Source organism: Hemitrygon akajei, chromosome 14 (genome assembly GCF_048418815.1).
Source record: "Hemitrygon akajei chromosome 14, sHemAka1.3, whole genome shotgun sequence".
Taxonomy (NCBI): Eukaryota; Metazoa; Chordata; class Chondrichthyes; order Myliobatiformes; family Dasyatidae; genus Hemitrygon; species Hemitrygon akajei.
The window spans coordinates 35,813,396-35,836,307 of NC_133137.1; the positions used below are offsets into that span (position 1 = coordinate 35,813,396).

General features: G+C 40.9%; 1 protein-coding gene across 1 annotated transcript in view; it reads right to left on the reverse strand.

Annotated features, from left to right (window-relative positions):
- Positions 1-5,934: 5,934 nt before the first annotated feature.
- Positions 5,935-22,912, reverse strand: part of ptpn11a (protein tyrosine phosphatase non-receptor type 11a) — a 70,995-nt gene continuing 54,017 nt past the window's right edge. Inside the window, exons 13-16 of the mRNA XM_073065824.1 lie at positions 22,008-22,159; positions 16,171-16,286; positions 12,354-12,458; positions 5,935-9,233 (exon numbers count right to left, since the gene is read on the reverse strand). Coding sequence (XP_072921925.1) covers positions 12,389-12,458; positions 16,171-16,286; positions 22,008-22,159 — 338 coding nt within the window. The 3' untranslated portion in view covers positions 5,935-9,233; positions 12,354-12,388. The remainder of the gene's footprint in view (positions 9,234-12,353; positions 12,459-16,170; positions 16,287-22,007; positions 22,160-22,912) is intronic.

Sequence of the window (22,912 nt, forward strand, 5' to 3'; positions counted from 1 at the left end):
TAGCACAGCAACCTCATTGTCTTGAGCAATGACAATGAAGTTCTATTCTATGTTCAGGAATGTTAAGAATGTTAAAAAGAGAAACCAAGAATCTGAGAAAATGAAGCATCAATGGAACTAACTATATATAGGGGCAACATTAAGACTAGAAACACTGACAAACAGTGGGGTGGTCAAAAGAAGACACTAAGTAATGGGAGTTTTATACACATTTCAATATATACTGTATATGCAAGGTAAATAAATCATATTGATCTCACATCATGTTTTTAGGTTATTGAGGGATTCAATTTACCAAATATCTGCAGAATTGACAAGTCTGATTGAAGAAGAAGCATATCAATATGTTCCTGTCTAAGATAGATCATTATAGTGAAGTTTTAGCTGGAAAACATTACTTCCTTCCTGCAACTCCTTAATCTAGGGTAGTGATTTCTAAAAGTCCTAATTATTTTTATTACTTGACAGTGTATTAAATCTATATCTTCAATATTTTCAGACATCTATAAGGTATTTTATTTCATAGAACATGGGCATCACTGGTGAAGCCCGTAATTAGATGGCCTTGAGATGGTTCTGAAAACTGCTTTCTTGAACTACACAAACATGAGAAAATCTGCTGATACTGGAAATCCAAGCTATGGTCCTGATGAAGGGAATCAGCCCAAAGCGTCAACTGTTTACTCTTTTCCATAGATCCTGCCTGGCCTGCTGAGTTCTTCCAGCATTGTCTGTGTGTTTCTTGAACTACAGAAGTTTTTGTGAAGAGACTCTCATACAGAGCTGCTGGTTAAGATGCTGAGGCTTTGACTCAGTAGCAATGGCAGAATAGCAGTGTATTCCAGCCAAGGCAGTGCAAGAATTTCAAAGTAAATCTGAATTAATAGTGATGTCATGTCCCTATAGACCTTGTCCTCTTTGATGGTGGAGATTGAGAGTTTGGGATGTAGTTGAAGAAACTCTAGCAAGTTAATTTGGTACTCAGTAAATAATACAGTCACAGTGCATTGTCAGTGGCAAGAACCAATGCTAAGAAATGTAGCAAGTGGACTGTTTTGTGCTGGATAGCACTGAGTTTCTTGAGTATTGTTGAAGCATTGGTCTGGAAAAGTGAAGTGTTCCTCACCTGATCCTTGTGGAAGGACTCTGTGGAGAAGTGGCAGGAGAGATCCCAGATTAGAAAGTGTAAGCAAAAGGTAAAAAGAAAATCAGGAGCAAGTTGGTTAGTTGGCACCAGAGGGAAAATGCTAGAATTTATAACTAAGGAGATAGTAACAGGGTGTTTAATTATAGGATTGCACAGAATTTACATAGACTTATGAAGAGGAAATCACTTAAAAAAAAACTGTCAGATTTGTTCAACAGTGTAACTAGCACAATCAACGGGCTGGAAGGGCCTATTCCCTACTGTATCTCAATAAACAAGAATGTCTCCTGATGTGGTATATTTGGACTTTAAGGCTGTCTTCAATAAGAAAATATTAAGCAAAATTAGAGTGCATATTATTAGGAAAAAATACAAATGTGGATTGAGGATTGATTAATGGTCAAGAAAACAGCAGGGATACATAGCTCACTCTTTGCTTGGTGGCTGTAGGGATCAGAGCTGTTAAGCATTGATGTCAATATTTTGGATCAAGTGTAATACATGTAGAGTTGCTTGATACAAAAGCTGGGTGACAGAATGGTTAGTGAGAGGAATGCTGAAACACTTAAAGGAAATGAAAACTAAATATTGAAAATACTCAGCAGGTTAGGCAACATCTGTGGAATGGGAAACAGAGCTAATGTTGAACAGTTCTGCCAAAGAGCCTCCAACCTAAAACTTTGTTTATTTTTTCATGGATATGCCTGACCTACTGAATGTAACCAACATTTGTAGCTTTTTTTCCATTTAGCAGATGCAACTGAACTAAGTGAAAGATAGATGGAAAATAGGGAAGAAATATGTGGCTTCTCATTTTGAGAAAAAATTTATTTTTTAAAATAGCACGTCATAGAAAAGTGTTGATCAAAGGGATCTACACTCAGTGGCCATTTTATTAGACACACCTGCTCATTAATGCAAATATCTCATCAGCCAATCATGTATAAAAGCCCAAAGACATGGTCAGACAGAAAATCAGAATGGGGAAAAAACATGATCTCAGTGGCTTTGACTGGGGAATGATTGTCATGCCAGATAGGCATGTTTTAGTGTCTCAGAAACTGCTGATCTCATGGGATTTTCACTCTCAGGTCTCTAGAGTTCACAGAGAATGGCGTGGAGAGAAAAAATAGACATCTAAAGAATGACTTCCTGTGGGCAAACACTTTGTTAATAAGAGAGATCAGAGGAGAATGGTTCAAGTGGACAGGAAGATGACAGTAACTCAAGTAAACCACATGTTACAACAGTGGTGTGCAGAAGAGAATCTCTGAGTGCACAACACGTCGGACCTTGAAGTGGATGGGCTGTAGCAGCAGACCATGAAGATAAGCTCAGTGGCATGCCCTATCCACTAAAGAAAATGTAATGTCATTCTTTAATGAAAAATAATCTGAGAACAAGAGAGACTGAATGATCTGCTTTTATTTCTAATGTTTCTGATATTTAGAACTAGCCTTAGGCCTTGCAGGTGGCACAGGACAAATCGATGTCAAGGGGCTCCTCCAATCTCAGTTTGGAGGAGCTACACCTCATATTCCACCTAGGTAGCTTCCAAGCTGACAGTATGAACATCAATTTCTCTAACTTCGGGCAATTTCCCCCCCCTCTCTTTTTTTCCAATCCCCATTCTGGTTCCTCTCATACTTCTTTTCACCTCCTTCCAATGCCCCTTTTCCCCATAGTCCACTCCCTTCTCCTATCAGATTCCTTTTTCACCCCTTTACCCTTTTCACTTATCCCCTCCTCCAACTATCTACTTTCTCACTCACCTATCACTGTCTAGCTCCCCCCTCCCCCACCTTCTACTGGCTTCTTCTGCCTTCCTTTCGAGAGTGAAGGAAGATCTTGGCCCAAAATGACAACTTTTTATTCCTCTTCATAGATGCTGCCTGACTTGCTGAATTCCTCCAGCATTTTGTGTTACTCTGGATTTCCAGCATCCGCAGAATCTTGTGTTAAGGGGCAGACCTGGTCAACAGTTGAGTACTTCTGCGCTCTCAGCTGCCACCCCACTCAAACTGCTCATTACGAAATTAATTACAGGTCTATTCCAATTTGCAAAGAGTTCTAAATCAAGGAGGGCAATGGTTGGTGCAGATAGAAGAATGGGGCAGAAAGTCATGCAGGCAACAGTGCACTTGGAATGCCGAAAGCGGATAGGAAGGTGTCTGGTGGTGGACTGTCATTGAACATTGTAGAGATTGTGAAGGATATTCTACTGAATACAGAAACTTTTTCTTTAAAGTTCAAAGTAAATTTAGTATCAATGTCATCATATTCAACCCTGAGATTTTTTTTGAGGGCATACTCAAAGTTCAATAGCCATAATAGAATCAATGAAAGGGGTGGGGTGGGGAGACAACCAATGTGCAAAAAACAGACTGTGCAGATACAAAAAGAAAAAATTAAAATAAATAAGCAATAAATACTGAGAACATGAGATGAAGAATCCTTGAAAGCAAGGCAACTATGGAAAGGAATAAAGAGCTGACATTGTTGGAACAGTTCAGTGTTGGGGCAAGAGAAGTTGAGTGAAGTTATCCCCTTCAGTTCAAGAGCCAAGGTTGAGGGGTAATATCTGTTCCTGAGCCTGGTGGCGCGAGTCCTGAGGTTCCTGTACCTTCATCTGGAAGGCAGCAGAAATAAACGAGCATGTCCTGGGTGGTGGGGGACCCTGATGATGGATGCTGCTTTCCTGCAAAAATGCTCCATGTAGATGTGCTCAATGGTGGGGAGGGCTTTACCTCTGATGGACTGGGCCATATTAACTACTTTTTGTAGTACTTTCTGTTCAGAAGCATTGGTGTTTTCATTCCAGGCTGTGATGCAGCCAGTTAATATACTCTCCACTACACATCTGTAGAAGCCTGTCAAAGTTTTAGATGTCATGCTAAATCTTCATCAACTCCTAAGTAGAGCGGCTTCTGTGCTTTCTTCATACAGGGCTCGGGACAGGCCCTTTGAATCTGCAGTGTAGGATGAGACCAGCTACATTAAAACATTTCTAACACCTATTGTAACTATTTTATTAACTTGAACAGTGGAGAAAATGTACAGATTCTTCACAAATTATTAAAATGAATTGATGAACTAAAACTGATAATTAAAACCAGTTCAAAAGAATTTTTGAATTTTTCCCACAATTCGGGTCGTGGAACTGAAACACTTTCCCCACACACCCCCACCAAGGTCAGATGAGTAGCTTTTTTGTTAAGGACATTAAGGTTTTAGGGATAAAATGCAGTTCAGACACTATCTACTTAGAATGACTCACCAGGTTTGAGGGGCTATATGGCGCAACTAAGGAATACAATCCCAAGCTGGAGTCAACAACACAGGCTCTATTGTTCTTGACTGTGCATTGATGGTACAAGTTTTTGGACCCTTATTGTATGATTGTGATACCATTTGTGCTTGCTATCATGTGTGTGTGTGAGACTGTTGATACAGTGTTTTGTATTTTGACCTCAGAGTAATGTTGTCTCATTTGGTTGTATTCATGACTATTCATATATGGTTGAATGACAAACTTGAATTGAATTGAAATTGTAAAATTATTTAGCAAAATAAAACCAACAATTGGGGGTATATGCACCTGGAAGTTGGAAATCTAGTATCGAGTTTAAAAAATGCAATTACTGCTTCTTTCAAATAGTTTAAAGAAAGTGAGTGAAGACTGCAACACTGTAGTGTTAAGGCAATTTCTACCCCACTCCTCCCCTGAAAGCTATAGTTCTCCTGTGCTGCAAGGGTGAAGAGTGTTGTGGTCTTGATAACCTGCCCTAATACCTTTCAAATGTTTGCAGGTTATACAGTCACACATGGGTAAACACACAGCATCAAAGGTCACTAGCTATCCTTGAGTATCACTTGCTCCATTTCAAAGGAGCAAGGCAGACAATGGGGTTGTTCCCAGTCATTCATACAGTGCCAATACATACTGAACAGATTCACATAAGCTCAGCAAATATAAAGATAATTTAAACATCAATTTATCAACCTTCAGCGAAAATTATGAGCATGAAAATATTGTTCCTTGTTAATATTAAATAATCCAATCCAAAATTTGAGTACAGAGAATCAAAGAGTTAAAGCAGGTAGCTATCTAAATTTCAAACACGAGAAAATTTGCAGATGCTGGAAATCCAAAGCAACTCACACAAAACGCTGAAGAAGGGTCTCAGCCCAAAAGTTGACTGTTTACTCTTTTCCACAGATGCTCTTGACCTGCCAAGTTCCTCCAGCATTTTGTGTGTGGGGAGGAATTCAACTTGAATTCAAAATTCAACTATAAAAATTCAACTTGAATTTTTCCCTTCCAAGTGACCTTAGAAAATTTAGTTCATCAGGCAAGATCTATCAAACTCAGTTGGAGCTGGGCTCAACAACACAATATATGCTTGGATTAAGATCAAGTCAATTGATATGTCCCATAAGATTCTTCAGCAGAGATGACAATATTCAGTTTTAAATGGTTGTAGTAGAAAAGACTGAGGAAACAAAGTTTTACACTAGGTTCACGTGTGGCTAAAACAAAATTTGCTCCAGTCTTGATTAGAATAGTGAATGGAAGTTGAGTATAATAAATGCCTTTGATCCTATCTGCATTGTTCATTACCTACGTTCAGGTGGAAGGGCATTCCTTGATTTGGCATGTCTTTGCTGAAGGCCCATATTCCTACCAATCTGAAACAGACAGCTCCCAGATCAAATCATAAAAATATTCATTTTAATGATTGCAAGGCCAAAACTAGAGGAAAGAAAATGACAAGCAGATACTCAGCTTATATAAAATGACTTTATTCCTAATTTTAGATCTGATACATTACAAATACATTTATTCTCGATAATCAGTTTATGTAGCTTTAAAATCACAGCATGACTAGCAAAAAGAAATCAACTACCACCCATATATACTTTTATAAATATAGGAAAATCATTTACTGTGTCTGTACATAAACTAGACATCTGAATGGTATGAATTTTGACAAAATGTGAAATTACAGGATGGATAATAAAAAGCAGATGTCATTTGATAATCATTGCACCATTATTCTGATTGTTTATGATGGATTATTCAATTTGAAATTCTGCAGATAAACAACCAGCCCATGTAATCACCTGACACATTAGAGCAGTTCAATTCACATTAACAGGCCAACTGGTTACATCCAGGACTTTCTGAAAAAAAGTTACTTCTTCCCTCTTAGTTTGTCGATAGAAATGTTAGGAGTTGAAAGCTCATTCACAATACAATTCCAAATTAATGCAGTAATGAACCAAGTGCAGAATTCTAAATTCATGCAGACTTCCCAATTAATACTCAAAGAGAAAAGCTGAATGAGCTGTTTCTGATTTTGTGTATTAGAAGTTCAACACACTGCAGCTGGGCAATATGGGTTCATCCCCAGCCAGGAATCCTGCTCTCAGAGTAAGACAATGAGCAGAGGCCATGATCCTCCACATACATGAAAGGAAAGAAAGTAATATCTTATGGAGGAAAGAGATTAATTCCTGGGATGTTCTCAGGTAGCTTTTCCCAGCTGGGTGACAGACCAACATCTGAGGTCTGGTAACAAATCACAACCCATTCTTCAGCTTAAGACATAACAAGCAATGTGGAGCTAAAAGAATTTTAACCTCACAAAAATTACAAAATTCTGATTCAAGCATAAAATCCTTCAGACAACAGTCATGCTTAGTAAATAATAAAATCCATCACACTTTAGACATTTAAATAGTTCTGGCATGAAATGGTTTAGGGAAATTTTACTCAGTCTAGCTTACTCCAAAGCCGTAACATTTAGAGTTCCATTTCAAGGTCTTAAAATTCTTTTGATATCTTCAATACATATTTAGTAAAGTCTGATACTACAGCTTCATGGAAAAAGCCTATCCAAGTCACAGTATCATTGGAGAAAAGCCACCTGCAGTATGACAACAGCAGAGGGCATGGGGAACTTGCCACTGAGCTCTTCCACTTCCTGCTGGATTTAGTTACCCAGTGGCTTTGGCACATAGGCTAAAACACTTGTGGTTCAAGATAAAATTAGTACATTAAAAATTCTAACATACTTCATTGTTATGATTTGAGTAAATCATATGCCCGATCCTGTTCCTGACCAAATATAAGCATTGTTTTCTGTAAGGATTTGCCAAGTGTTTGATTCATTATGATGGATACTACAACTATTTAATGCTTTCCCACAAAGGAAATGGAGGCGATGTGAACAGTCTTACGGGGCTTCACTTTCACTTTCAAGGATGCTTCAAAGATATTGATGTGTAATGCAAGGACTAATGCCATCTAATCATTTACCAATGCACCACAAACCTGGAAATCTATGCAGGAATTTCTGTTGGTGTTGGAATATGACTTACTGTCCTATGTATGGTTCTGAGGGTAGGAAGGGACAAAAAAAAGGGAACACTGGCTCTACCAAGGGCTGGTCACAGAAGGTCCAGTGCTGATGTAGTGGGGAATGCAAACATTGCATATTCCTAACTTAGGGTATAGGCAATTGCTGTTTGGAATGGACATGCAGAGATCTAGGTCAATGGCTTATTTCACTCTACTGATGCCAGCAACACTTAGGTTGAAATAGTCCTGGTTTCTACGGGCTCTATCCTCACCTCTCTTGAAAGGATGTGAGAAAAACAACATCCTGTACATTCTTCCTACACTTGGTCTACACACTGTTCTGTGGTGTAACTTCCTCTTAAAGTGGCTCCAGTACCACAACTACTAGAGAAATGTATCCTGGAGAAGCCCCATCCTGTGCTTCTGCTGGTTTTAAGGAAATGCCAGACCAGGGTGATACTGGCTTCAAGATTCAGTTTCAAAATGATAGGCACCTGATCCAAAACCTTCTGGAACACTAGGAATTTAACCTGTTATTGAAGATATCATCAATTGGTGCCGACTTGAGGACTGAAAACGGCAGAACATGTAAATCTACAAACAAACTTTAAATCATTCATTGAGTCATATATCCTGTAATTAATACCAAATGGCAAAGAATTCAGGAACACAGCTGGCTGGGAGTGGGAGTGGTGGAATATAGGCAGACATCAGGTTTCAGAGGCACATGGGAGCAAGATCATTCTAGGTGGAAATCTGTACACCTTGAGAGTACCCCTGACTTGAAGCTTACCACATGATACACTGAATACTAAAAATGAATAGTAACAGGATGACTTCAGGCAAACTGTCCATTTATAGCAGTGGCTTGGGATATAACCTAAACTCTAAACCCACTGGCAGCCTAACTGTATCATAATCCCTAGTGAGCAGACTTGTGTTCATTAGAGTTCAACTGTACTGAGGCTGCTGGTTTCTCTCATTATTACAAGGGAGATGAACCTTGTTGGCACAGAATGAAAATTAAAATATTTGATATGAAATGCAAACACATTAGCACACATCTCCTACACGATAACAGCAAGGTTATGCCCAGTGAATTATTTTTCTTACAGACATTTTAAAAAGCCTCAATACATCCAGCAACTTAACAGGGAGGGAGGAATTTGAGGGCAAATCCTGTGCATAATTGCCAACAATCCCTCTTATTAAACTGTTAATTGAAACAAGGAAAGCAAAAGGTACCGCACATGACACTTCTATGGTCTACATTAACGTCACTGAACATGTTAAAGGCAAACTATTTTTAAAAAAATCCAAATTAATGTATGTTTTTCTACTTGACCTTACTGGATTAAAAAAAAAATCTATTCTGCATTTAAACAAAAATTTTAAAATAAGTTCAAGTTCTCAAAGAATTGTGTGAAGTAAATGACTGCAAAGAGGCGATGACTGTAAAAAGGCACTTGGGTTCCACATCAGTAAAATACTGAAAAGCGATGCAATGGATGCATGAAGTATGATGTAGCTTTATACACTAGCACAGAGTATCTTCTGAATTAGGGAGGCTACTCATCACTTTTAGTGTTTAAATGGGAAGGGATAGGGAAAGAAAGAAATTCCACAATACTCTGAACTAAGCCTTCGATGGTCGTTTTTCACTTTACTCACACCAAAAGTGTTTTCATCTCTCCTCTGCTTTTCACAGCCACCTCAATGCTCCTAAAGGAAATGGGGTTGGGGGATGGGACAGAATATAAAAAGACAACTTCAAACATCAGTCCCAACATACTGGAGAAATATAAACTATTTTACAACACTTAATTCATTTCTTTAGGATGTTTACCCAGTAATATAATAAATTTCTCTGGGGTCCTGGCAGGTAAAGAGTGTGAGAACTAGTAAACAAAGTAAGCCAGATGTTGAATTATTGAGATTTTGGAATACAAGATAAAGGATTAATCCAGTTTTACTGCATTCTACACTTATAAGACAGACCGCAGTTCAACTTCACAGCAATTTGATTTCTAAGTAAATCTATGTATGTAATAAAAAAAGTGCACTTAACAAGATTATAGAGTTTTGGAATCTGGAACATTAACAGTGTGCTTAGCAAGCAGATACAAACAGACTCCAGAAATGCACTTAAAAGAGAAACCAAACACTATATAATGTTGTTGAGAAAATTGGGACCTGTGAGACTGCAAATTTCTTATCAATGATTTCTCCTTCCAAGCCTGCTATCCTGGTGCCATGCCTTATATTATGACCATGCTGGACAGGGGAATCTGCTCCCAGACGAGTTGAAAATTCCAGTTATTAACCAGGAATCCACAAAAGGACACACACAGAATGCTAGTGGAACACAGTAGGCCAGGGAGCATCTACAAGGAGAAGCACTGTCGACGTCTCGGCCCGAAACGTCATCAGTGCTTCTCCTTATAGATGCTGCCTGGCCTGCTGTGTTCCACCAGCATTTTGAGTGTGTTGTTGAATTTCCAGCATCTGCAGATTTCCTCCTGTTTGATCCACAAAAGGATTCAGTTCCCTTCAATTCAGTCATCATATATCATCTGGTCCACGTATAAATTTCAACTTCCTTATTTCAAATCTCCCTTCCTGTTAATGGAAATATAACAAGTGAACAGTAGTGTCTATAGAGATACAATGGAATAGGATTTAAAAATCCTTGCACTCTTCACTGGTTCAGCATGTACCTGTACTTCATGATCAGGCTTGATCAGAAGGATCCAGTTTTAGTGTTGGTTAAATTAGCTTTTTAGCAATACAGGAACCCTATAATTGATCTGCTTCAGAGAGAAGGAACAGGTTCTTGACCCACATCTCTACCCAATGACACCACTAATAAAGTGCTTGTACAGTTAAGACTGTTGGGTGTGATATATGTCACAATGGGAAATAAGCCCTCCTAGCTGATATGATGGATGGATGAACCTGACCATGAATCTTTAACCCAAACAGAAGTCAGTATCTTGAGAAAAGATCAACAAACAATCTGGAGGAACTCAGTAGGTTGAGCACCATCAGTGGAAGAAAAGTTTCAGGTTGCAGGTTGAAACCCTGCTTCGGGGCATGAATTATCAGCAATTCTTGTGCTTCCAAAGATGTTATTCAACTTCAAGTTCCTCCAGTCTGTTGCTTACTGCTCCACATACCAGTATCTACAGTCTCTTGCATCTCTTGAAAAGTCATTTTTAACACGACAGAAGATGAAGGTAACAGACAAGAAAACCTGCAGATGCTGGAACTGCAAGCAACACACACAAAATGCTGGAGGAACTCTGCAGGCCAGGCAGCATCTATGGAAAAGAGTAAACAGTTGACGTTTCAGGTCGAGACCCTTCATCAGGACTGGAGGTGTATACGGACTGGAGTTCCATGTTGAAAATGAGATGCTTGGGGCCAAGGAACTTTAAGTCATTGAAAAGATCCAAGCATGTGAAGTGTCATGGATGTAGGTTTTAAGGGACTAAACCAGAGGGATAACAGAGAATCCAGATATGCACATACAAGTTTGGTGGCGCAGGAACAAACAGAAACAATGGGTCTACCTGGACATTCAGGTTTGTGGATCTTAGGTAGAAGGTAGAAACGGGAGGTGTGGAGTGAGGGAATTAAGAATATGCTGGCAGAGGATGGGAAATCCCCAGAGTTATTAAGGTCAGTGATGGTGCAGGTGACAATGTCCTTCTCTTTAGTGGGATCCTGTTTGATGGGTAAGGGAAAGTGTCTGAGAGTTGTTGCCTGGCCTCAGCAAGGGAGAGGACAGTTCACCAGATTACTACAGCATCTCCCTTATCTGCGGGTTTGATGTTGAGATTAGGATTAGTGCAGAACATTCGAAAGGAGTGAGGTTGGGTAAAGTTGAGACGGTTGATATCATGTCAGCGATGAAAAGATCCAGAACGGGCAGAAGACTAGAGTGGGGTGTCCAGGAAGCAGAGGAGGGCTGAAGATGGGAAGAGGGGTCATTGGTGTAGGGTGGAGAATCCTTGCCAAAGTAGGCACAGAGATGAAGGTGGTGGAAGAACAGCTCAACATCATGGCGGGCCCAGAACTCACTGAGGTGTGGGCGCAGGGGTACAAAAATGAGGCCTTTACTGAGGACAGAACATTCTGCCTCAGAGAGGGGAAGGTCAGAGGGAATAATGAAGGCACAGCATGGATGAGAGCTAGGATCAGAGTGGGGGGGAAGAGGGTTGGTAGTGTCTGAGGAGAGGGAAGGGTTGGGGTTTTCAGGGAAGGTGGGGTGGAAGGAAGATGGAGTATTTGAGGACCCAAGAGCTGACAATGGGACCTGAGAGACACAGGATTGCAGAGTGGTGGTAGCGGAAGGAGAGACTGAGGTTCCCATGGCAGTACATTAAGTCCTGGCCTGGAGGTGCTGTTGGTCAAGGTCCAGACTGCAGTCAGAGTTGGAAGCTGTGCAGTAAGCACTTTGAAAGTGTCTGGGTCATTGAAACCTGCATTGATGGCAGTGGAGTCCAGGTTCTGAAAATGAAGGCCATGTTAGAATGTGAAACTGATCTTCAAAAACTGAAACAACTGATTCTCAGTCATGGCCACGTGCTTTGGATATTGAGGGAATAGACAGGAAGGTTAAAGGGCAGGATAAACTGTAGTCAGACCTTATGACACAGAAGGGACTGTTATGAAATGTTTCTGCTTCGCCTGCTTATAAAACATCCTTTTACTCACAATCACAATTTGAGGTTAAAGTTTAAGAGAAAAGTGAAACTGGATGACTGATTATCAACAGCCTTCAGGAAACATGGCTCATTTTTCTTTTAAGAACTATGGTGGTTAAGTAATAAATCTTACCTTTTCTTTCCATTCTGCTACAAACTGGTACACTTTCATCTATGGCCCTTTTGCTGCTGCATCAAGCCAACATTTTCATATATCCTGCCACCCTCATCTTTCATCCTGCAACGCAAGACCGCACAAGAACATTAAGGAACAGAAACAGGAGTTTGTCATTCAGTCTCATGCCTGCTCTGCTGCTCTAGGTGCCTGTGGCTGACTTTTTATTAATCCCAGCATCATTTTCCTGCCCAAGTCCAATGTCTCCTGATTTCCTTAATGTTGTTAAACTGAATATGTCACTACTATAGCCAGCCATCTCTTACTCTCCATATACACTCCACCTACATGTAGGGTTCTCAGTAATGTTAACTGCTAAGGATAATGAAATGGCTTCTCTGTAATGCTAACTGCTGATGTAATGGTTTCTCTGTAGCTGCCATGTTTGGGTTATAACTTCAGATAACGGGGAACTAACCAATGGGAGACATGTTATTCTATCTTGTATGTCTGGGAACCGAACTGGGGGAACACGTTCCTAGCAATGTACCAAGGAACCCCCGAAAGCAAAAGACCCTATTCCCGACAGATTAGTGAGACCCCGCTCCAGCATGTCACTACGGATATAGGGAATCTATGCTAAAGCCATACTCGACACCGCGTCGCAGGTCACGTTACTCTACCGTTCATTCTACAACCGGTATCTGAAGCATTTGCCCTTGACCCCGTTCGATGCACTGGAGATTTGGGGTATCAGTGCTGGTGATTATCCGTATGATGATTATTTGTCAGTGAAATTGGAGTTTGCGGAGGCCAATGTGGGAGTGTCTGAGGTTCTTGAGATGTTGGTGCTGGTTTGTCCAGATCTGGTTGAGATGGGCGGTGTTTCCATTCTGGTGGGGACCAACACCTCTCTGGTACGGAGGCTTATGGGGACCTTCAAGAAGAAGGTGGGTGAGAGCTTTTTGGGGACCCTGTCTGTGCACCCAGAGTTTCGAGCTGCTTTTGAGGAAGTGCGTGGCTGCATTGGGCTGGATACTGAACTTAAACGAGGGACTGTGTGGTGCACCCAGTCAAAGCCTAAGGTAATACAGCCTAGGGAAGAAGTGAGAGTGATGGGGACATCCAGATTTCCTGGAGTGCCTGAGGGCGAGGCCCTTTTAGTGGATGCTCCGGAAGACCTCGAAAGGGAGTCGCGATTTCCAGCTGGGGTGCTGGAGAGGCCCGAATTGTAGAGGCCTTCAGTGGTACAGGCGAGCAGGATGGCTGTGATTGTCAGGAACACTACGAAGAGAGAGATCACCTTTAAGAGAGGGATGCCCCTGGCACATTTGTTCCCAGTGACAGTAATGTCTAGCGTGAGGCCTGCTGGGGAGAAATCAGTGGAGAAAAGGGAAAAGTTGACCGCGGAGTCATTCAACTTCGGGTTCTCCTGAGCCACTGGGTTGGAAAAGGAGGCTGGTGGAGAAGATGTTGAAGTTGGAAGGTGTCTTTTCCCTGGGCAAGTTTGATGTGCTGATGTAATGGTTTCTCTGTAGCTGCCATGTTTGGGTTATAACTTCAGGTAACGGGGAACTAACCAATGGGAGACATGTTATTCTATCTTGTATGTCTGGGAACCGAGTTTGTTCATGGGCTTTCGGTCGAGGCGAGTGAAGAGGAAGGATGAGTGCAGGGAGCGCCTGGTGATCACCGTACGGAGTATACGGGAATTCGAGGGTCCAGAGGTTGGCAGCGTTTCAGCGGAGGTCATTTAAGGAGGAACACCGGAGGCGTGAGTTCCAACGATTTTTGTGTGCGCATTGACTGTTACCTTTAATAAGAGTGGCGTCTTTGTCTTTTATATTTTGTTCTCTACTAACCACACAACAAAATAAGAGTTATAAAATATAATCGTTTAATCGCTTATTGTGTACTGTCTGATATTTGTGCTGAGTTTGTGTTGGGGTACATTACACAGCATCCCCCCCAAACTTGAATGCTCTATTTGGCGGGGGCTGAAAGCTGATTTCCCTAGACAAATGTGTGGGCAAGGCTAGTGGGCTATATACACAAAAACAGTGCCCCAACTATTTATCTTATATGGTTGGCAATGAATTAGTTGTAGCTGTGAACACAGTCCATGGCATAAAACAGGTGGGGAATCCCTGGTCTAAAGAAAACAATTCTACTGACAGATAACACCACATTATAGTCATCACATCCTGCAACTACCAATAAAAGTGCATTTTGAGAGATGGGGTCAGAATCAGGATTTTCACCAGTATATGTCGTGAAATTTGTTAACTTTGCGGCAGCAGTACAATGCAATATATAATAAATATTAAAAATGAATTAATGCATATGTATATTAAATAGTTAAATTAAAATAAGTAATGCAAAAACAGAAATTTTCAAAAAGGCAGTGTTCACTACCTCTGTAGTGTGAGTGAGGGAAGAACTTAAGACAAGGCTTTCTTTCTTTCTCCCAAAATGTTGGGATATTAAATTTAAGATTATGAATTTGAAGGCTAATTCACTGCTGCTCTAATACAATTAATGCTTCCCTGGCCACTGATTACCTGCATGCCCATTCCTTATTGCTATTAAATGCATTGTGCATGCAGCAAAGTTAGCCACCATAACTTCACAGTACTGAATAACTACAGCTGCAATATTTAAGTTCTTTTAGTTACTTCTCACAAGTGACAAAGTTTTAATTTACATATTTTTAACATTGCTAAATGATAACTCTTTATTAATGTCTCTTGTAAGAAAAAGCAAATCTGTAGCTGCTCCCAGAAAGGGAATAAATGCAGACATCTCTTACAATAACTCACATACAAAGGTTCAGCAGGTTAACATTAAGCATTTTATGATAATCTAGCAATTTCATTAAAAACGTCTCAATTTCACTCTCAATAATTGTCCAAATTGATCACAGAGATTAATTTTCAGTTGATGTATTCTGCACAGCTCAACACCATTCATGTTGGTAAGAATCAACAAGCAGGAAAGTGCTGTTTCTAAGAGAGTGAACTTTAACCTTGTGAGAGTGACCATTATGAATGTTTAATTAAGTATGCTCCCTGCAGGATTCACAGAACCTTTTGCATATTAGAACAGAATATGATTAATTATCCTTCACCAGTATAGTGCAAAAATAAATCATAGTCAATAAGGAGGCAGAGCTAAGTTATATAGAGACCTAAAGCAAACAAATAAAATTTGCCCAGCCCCAAATGAAATAGAGTGCTAGTGACACTTAGGAGAGGTCCAATAAATTACAGGTAGCATGGCATCATTACTTGCCTCCAGCAGCTTGTCCACTTCCAGCACAAGTAATGATCTTAAACTCTAAATGAACCCAAAATCAATGTTGCTTTTAATACATGCCAAAGGAACAAATGGTCAGAACTTCCTGCAGCAGACTTGCCCTTGTGCCTTTCAGAACAAAATATTTTTAATTCACACAGTTCTTGGAAGTGCTGATAAACATGCAGCAAGGGAAAGAGTAGATCTGGGTCTCGAATAAGAAAAACACATCAACATGGCATTTCCTTAAATAACAGTGATCAATCAACAGAGGACAGGTGGGAATGGAGATGGGGGAGTGTGAGGGATGTGCAATGGGTGGACAAATACCAAGCCAGATACAATTGAGAAAGTTTAATAACAACAGTGGACAAGCGAGAAAGAAAAAGAAAGACATTTAAAATTCACCATTTTTAAACATCGCCCCAAAAAGTTTGATACCAGATGGAATGAGAATGCACACTAAGTATATTCAGTAGCAGAAGTCACATAGTTACAGATATATATTTAAAGCTAGATCAATGTGAAGGACTGTACTTACTCTGTACACACTTGATTGGGTGTGCAAGGAGGGAAAGGACTCTGATCTCCTCCACACGTCAGGTCTGATAAGGAATATTTTATGTTTGTATATTCACGGCCCTTTATCTTGCTTTTCTGGAAGAGAGGCAATGTCCTTGTTAGAACATTTATGGAGAACTGTGTACACATGAATGTGTTCAAGCACAAGCAAAGTCACTTTTGGGGTTTAAAAAATTCTGAAAATAAGTGTGTCTGTTTTTTTCCTTATAGTGCCCAGCACATACTGCCAGGTCCACTCCACCTGTCTAATGACAATAAATGGTTGTACGGGACAGGATTTCATTAGTGAAACTGTTATGTGGAGAGTTCAACATACTAGATGTAATTTTAGGAAATGAGCCAGGCCTGGTGGCAGACCTGATAGTGGGTGAACATTTTGGAAATAGTGACGATCAATTATGCTTTAAGCTGGTAATGAACAATGATAACATTGAATATTGTGGAAAAGTACTAAACAGGGGGAGGAGAAATTATAACAGGATGGGACGGGAGCTAAGGGGCATTGATAGGCAGGAGCTGCTGTTGGGACATGTCCAAATCTGACAAGCAGGGGTAGTTTAAAGACCAGCTGACAGTGTTCAGTATCAGCATGTTCTGTAAGGAGCGAGGATAAAGATGGTAAGGTAAGAGAATCATGGATGTCCAAAGAAGTCCTAAATTTAGTCAGGAAGGAAAAGGAAGCATACACAAAGCTTAGAAACCTAAAATCAGACCGAGCCCCTATGGAATATAAAGATGGCAGGAAAGTGCTCATGCAGGCAATTAGAAAGGCTGAAAGAGGCCATGAATTGTTCTTGGCAAAGAGGATCAAGGATCATTATAAGGAATTTTATACTTATATTTATGAGGATAACTAAGGGCAAGTCCACTGAAGGATGTGGGGGGGTGGGGAGTTTGTGGTTGGAGATGAAGCAAGTGGCCTTGGTGTTTACAAAGGAGGAGAAAGTGGGGGATATTGAAAGCAGAGTGGGGCATGTTAATATGCCGGGAGATTCTGAGACTGAAGAGGTCTGGATAAACCCCAGGGCCTGATGCCGTATATACTGGGATACTGAAAGAAACAAGTGAGGAGATAGCAGGGTCTTTGACAATAATCTCTGTATCCTGACTAGCAACAGGGAAGGAAGGCCCCAGAGAATGGGAGAGTAGCAAATGTTTTGTCTTTGTTCAAGAAGGGAAATAGGGATAATTCGGGTAATTTAAGGTTAGTGAACCAGTGGTAGGCAGGGAAGCTATTGGAGAGGAAATTGAGGGATGGAACTTGTAGTCATTTGGAAAGGAATAGCCTGCTTAGTCAGCATGGCTCTGTGCAGGACAGGATATGTCTTATAAACTTGGAGAGTTTTTTTTTTGAGGTGACGGAGCTTGATGAGAGTAAGGCAGTGGACATTAGTACATGAATTGTGGTAAGGCATTTAACAAGGTTCCTCATGGTAAGGTTATTCAGAAAATAAAGAAGCCTATTCAATCTCTCTCCAGGACTAAAGTCCTCCAGTCAAGGCAGCATCCTGGTAAATCTCCTTTCCATTCTTTCCAGTGGAACTACATCCTTCCCAGTATGGCAACACAATATGTCAAGTGTCGTCTAACCTCTGCTTTGTGAACTTGCACCACAACATCTCAATTTTTATAATCTATGGCCTAATACATGAAAGTACACATGCAACTTAACTCCTATGTTGCCACTTTGAAACAACAATGGATTCGAACCCGGAGGCCCCCCTACTTAACAACATTCCATGGCATTCTACCATTTACTGGACCCATGCTAATTCTGTGACTTCTCAAAATGCACCATTTCACACTTGTCAAGATAAAAGTCCATCTGCTAATCCTCTGCCCAACTTCCATTTGATCTATATCCAGCTCTAGCCTTCCTCGCTATCCACAGCACCACCAACCATTTTGTCATCGACAAGTTTATTGATCAGAACTCCTTTGTTCGCATGTAAGCTGGTAATACATATCCCAAACAAAAAAGGATCCCAGCAACAATCCATGTGATACATTGTTGATCACCATCTTCAATCAGAATAACATCCTTCCACACTAACTTCTCCCTATCACAAAGCTGATTTTGGATACAATCAACTAGTTCACCTTTGATCTCGTACGACTTGATCTGGATAGTCTGTCATGTGGGATCTTGTCAAATACCTTGCGCAGGTCCATTTAGATAACTTCTGCCATCCTCCTTTCAATCTTCTTCAAGAAGTCATGTCGACTGTCCTTGATCAGTGCCTCAATTTCCAAATGTATTAAATCCTATCCCTCAGAATTCCCCCCAATAATTCCCCTAGCGTTGATGAAAGGGTCACCAGCTTATAGTGACCTGGCTTATCCTTACTGCCAGCATTACCTATCTCGCAGTCTTCTAGCACTTCACTGTGGCTAACAAGATGTAAAAATTTCCATCAGCTATTGCCTCCCTTGAATTGTATAACATTCCAGGACAGATTGTAACTGGTGCTGCGGATTTATCAACCTGTGTCCCATGATATCTAACACTCCTTCTTCAGATTTCAGATACATTGAAACATACAGTGAATTATGTCATTTGCATTAACAAAAAACATAACCTAAGGATGTGCTAGGGACAGCCCACGAGTTATATGTAATACTGATCCTGCTCCAGCTCATCACTGAACTTCCTAATTTCCAAGACCTTTTCCTTGGTGAGTATAAATGAGAGGTATTCATTAGACCCTCACCTATATAGCCTGGGCCCACACTGATTATGTCTTTGGCTTCTACAAAGTTTCCTTCTTTCCTTGGCTGCACTCTTGCTTTGGAAATGCTTCAAAAATATCTTGTCATTCTCCTTAACCTTACATGTCAAACATAATTCACGACTCCTTTCTGTCTTAACATAGAAGCATAGAAATCTACAGCTCATTACAGGCCTCTATGGCCCACAATGTTGTGCCGACCATGTAACCTCCTAGAATTTCCCTACCACATAGCACTCTATTTTTCTAAGCTCCATGTACCTTGCTAAGAGTCTCTTAAAAGAGCCCATTGTGTCTGCCTCTACCACCTTCACTGGCAGTGCATTCCACACAACCACCACTCTGTGTGGAAAAACTTATCTCTGACATCCCCCTTGCACCTATTTCCAAGCACCTTAAAACTATGCCCCCTTGTGTTAGCCATTTCAGCCCTGGGAAAAAGCCTCTGGCTATCCACACCATCGATGCCTCTCATCATCTTGTATAGCTCCATCAGGTCACTTCTCATCCTCCGTTGCTCCAAGGAGAAAAGGCCAAGGTCAATCACCAATTTTTTGCCAGGGCCTCCTACCATTTACCGACGGGTCGGTGGACACCAGGTTGGGAACCCCTGCTTTAAGGGGACCTTGACTTTGTGGTGCAGTTGTACCAAACTGGGCCCATTATTTATGCAGCCAAAGCCAGAAGCAAAATTCCTACATATGGCTGCAAGTAAATTCAGTGGCACAGTGGATTCCGGTTAATTCGACACATCAGGACCAGTACATTTAAGCAGCTGCCCCAATTAGCCAAAGTTTCATGGAAACAATTTAAAAGGTATAAAAAAAGAAACTGAGTAGCAAACATTTAAATGAAATACAGAACAAATTAGAACACTACCAGTACTACTGGCGGTTGTCCGTCATATCTGATGGTGACAGACCAATATGAAATTGGAGAAGCTGTTGCCCTGGGGCAGTTCCATTCTCTCGACCTCGGAAGTCCAGGTCCAGTGGTGCAAGTAGCTGTTACAACTGGGGTCTTCCTTGGCTGCAGTGGATGACCATGACTTCTGTGCCTCATTATGCCCTTCACTCTCCCTGGAGCATCACAGAACTCCCTTCCTGGCCACGACCTCACGGTCAATCTCATCCACCCAGTTTGCTGGAGCTGATAGGACAGGCATGTCCCCAGCTCTCCAGGGAGGGAGATCCGCTGGCTAACCTCACTTGGTTTAGCCCACCTATCGAAGCGGTGTACTGGGGTGTGGCTGCTGTCACATGCAAACAACTACTTGGAGCCACAGGTCAGAGCTGAGTGCATAGTGAGACACAAAGGTAACATTAAAAATAATTGTCAATACCTTCAAATTCTTCATAGTTCCTAACGTGAGGTGGTGAAATTGTTATATTTTCACTCCCAGCCATTTCTGGTGTTTCCAAGCCTGAATGCTTGAAACTGCAGTGAGCAAAACAGCTCTGAATGGTCTTACCACTCATTTTTTTGCCATTCATCAGTGATTAAAAATTGCTGATTTTTAAAAAAAATCACACACACAATTGACGTTATTTAAAAACTGTTGTAGTATCTAATGACCACACAAGCACACGCAACTGACACTAGTTTGGCAACAGGCTCCTGTCCCAACTAAGTGGCATAAGGTCCCAAATAAATTAAAGGAATCCCGGCCATTTTCTCAATCAGACTTTGTTCATTACAAGTTGCCCCAAATAAATGCTGCCTGATTAACCGACAGGCCAATTAACTGGCATCAACCGTAACCAAATTAAAATCCTCCTCCTCCAAATTCTTACTGGGATCTCAACCACACAACTAATAATGAAGCACAAGTACATCAGGTGGGAAAAGCACAGCCTGAATTCAACACATCCAAAATACACTTTTTTTAAGGAACAGTCACTGAGCAACCTGGGTTGGAAAAATGATTTTTAAAAATATTTCAGGAGCAGTACAACAAATCCAATATTCCACATCTCACAATAGAGATCAGTTAGCTCTGGAGATTCAAACTGTAATGCTAATCATATGTTTAGCTCAGTTTCACATTGGGAAGTGTACTGCCCATGGACATTATACTTTTCCATGCAATTCATACTTACAGATATACACATATAGAGCAGGATGATAATGAAGAGTTAAGGAATTAAAACGAGGTAATGGGCTGAGGATTGGCCAATGACATTCAATCCACATAAGTGCAAGGAATTGCATTTTGTGAAGTCAAACTAGAATAGGACTTGTACAACAAATGTTGGCACCAGGGGAGGTCTGTGGAACAGAAGGACCCAGAAAAACAAGTACACAGTTTGTTGAAAGTGGAATAACAGGTAGATTGGATGGTGAAGGTGCTGTCGGGCACACTGTTCGTCTTCTGGGCATGGAGCTTTGATGTAATGTTGCAGTTGTACATGATGTTGATTCACTTGGAGTATTGTGCATAGTTTTGGTCACCCTGTTATGGGAAAGGCATTATTAATCTGGAATGCATGCAAAGATTTATGAGAATGTTGCCAGGACTCAGGGATCTGAGTTGTAGAGAGAGGTTGTGTAAACTAGGATGTAGCAGACACAGAGGTGTGACCTTATAGAGATGTAACTAGGGTGAATGCACATTTCCCAAGGAAAGGAAACCAAAAACTGGAGGGCACAGGTATAAGTTGGGAGGGGGAAGATTTAAGGAGCCCAAGGGGCAACTTCTTCTCACAGAGAAGTTGAATGAAGAATGAGAATGAAGTGCATGAAGAATGAGCTGCCAGAGACAGTAATTGATGCAGGTACAATTACAACATTAACAACATCTGGATATGCATATTAATAAGGAAGGTTCGGAAGGATCAAGGAAGTGGGACTAGCTTAGGTGAGCACTGTGGTTGGCATGGAGAAGTTGGGCTGCTTCTGTACTGTATAACATACTAAGCTTCTTTCCTGAGCAATAGCTGGGCAGAGTGGCCAAAGAAATTAAGATACACGTCCAGCTCAAACTAATTTGAAAAACAAAGATGAAAAGACAGTTTGTAGAACAGAATATCTGAAACAGAACTTGTGTTAACATTGCTGCATGTTGTACCTGTTCCTCTTCGATCCGACGCTGCAGTGTTTCGATGTAGTGCTGAACAGCCATGTAAATGAATCTGTACTGGGCTTCTGTCTGAACCATCCCTGAACGCTGCGACCTCACCATCTGGATACTCTTTGGAACATCGATGTCACAGTCCACACCTAAAGTGTGCATTCCACATTACAGAGTGTCCCAGAGAAGGGTTTATATAACAAGTCATTCCCGAAACACATATTTGCAAAATATATTGTAACAGATTCCAGTGCAATATTCACACAAACCACTCATAGCCACATTCAAGACTTGTCTTTCATACACAGCTCCAAATATACACCACAGTGTTATTGCCTTTCACCTACACAAGGAACTAAATTTATCTGTTGAATAAGAAAACTTGTAGGTTTTTCATAATAGCATGGCACACAGGACCTGCTTTAAACCTGCTGCAGACTAGATTCAAGAGCAGCAAGTAAGTATAAAGTTCTTATTTTGGGGTTTAGGTTTTACTTGATGCAAAACATTTGGTAACCTGCAGTAATAAGCACTTTGCAGTCAACTTTGCACATACAGTCAGCCCTCCTTATCCGCAGGGAATTGGTTCCAGGAACCCCCCCCCCCCCCCCCGCGGATATCAAAAAACGCGTATGCTCAAGTTCCTTATATAACCTGTCTCAGTGCGGGTGGACTTTAGGACCCGGGGGAGCTCCGGACACCCGCCTGTGGCTGCTGCTGAATCCGCAGTGTTTCTGTTCCGTTGACGGAAAACGATCACGATTGAAAATAAAGTGGAAATAATAAAGCAATTGGAAAGAGGTGAAACACCATCGGTCATTGGAAAAGTGTTAGGCTACAATCGTTCAACGATCAGAACAATTTTAAAGGATAAAGTGACAATAATGGAGCCCCGATGAAAG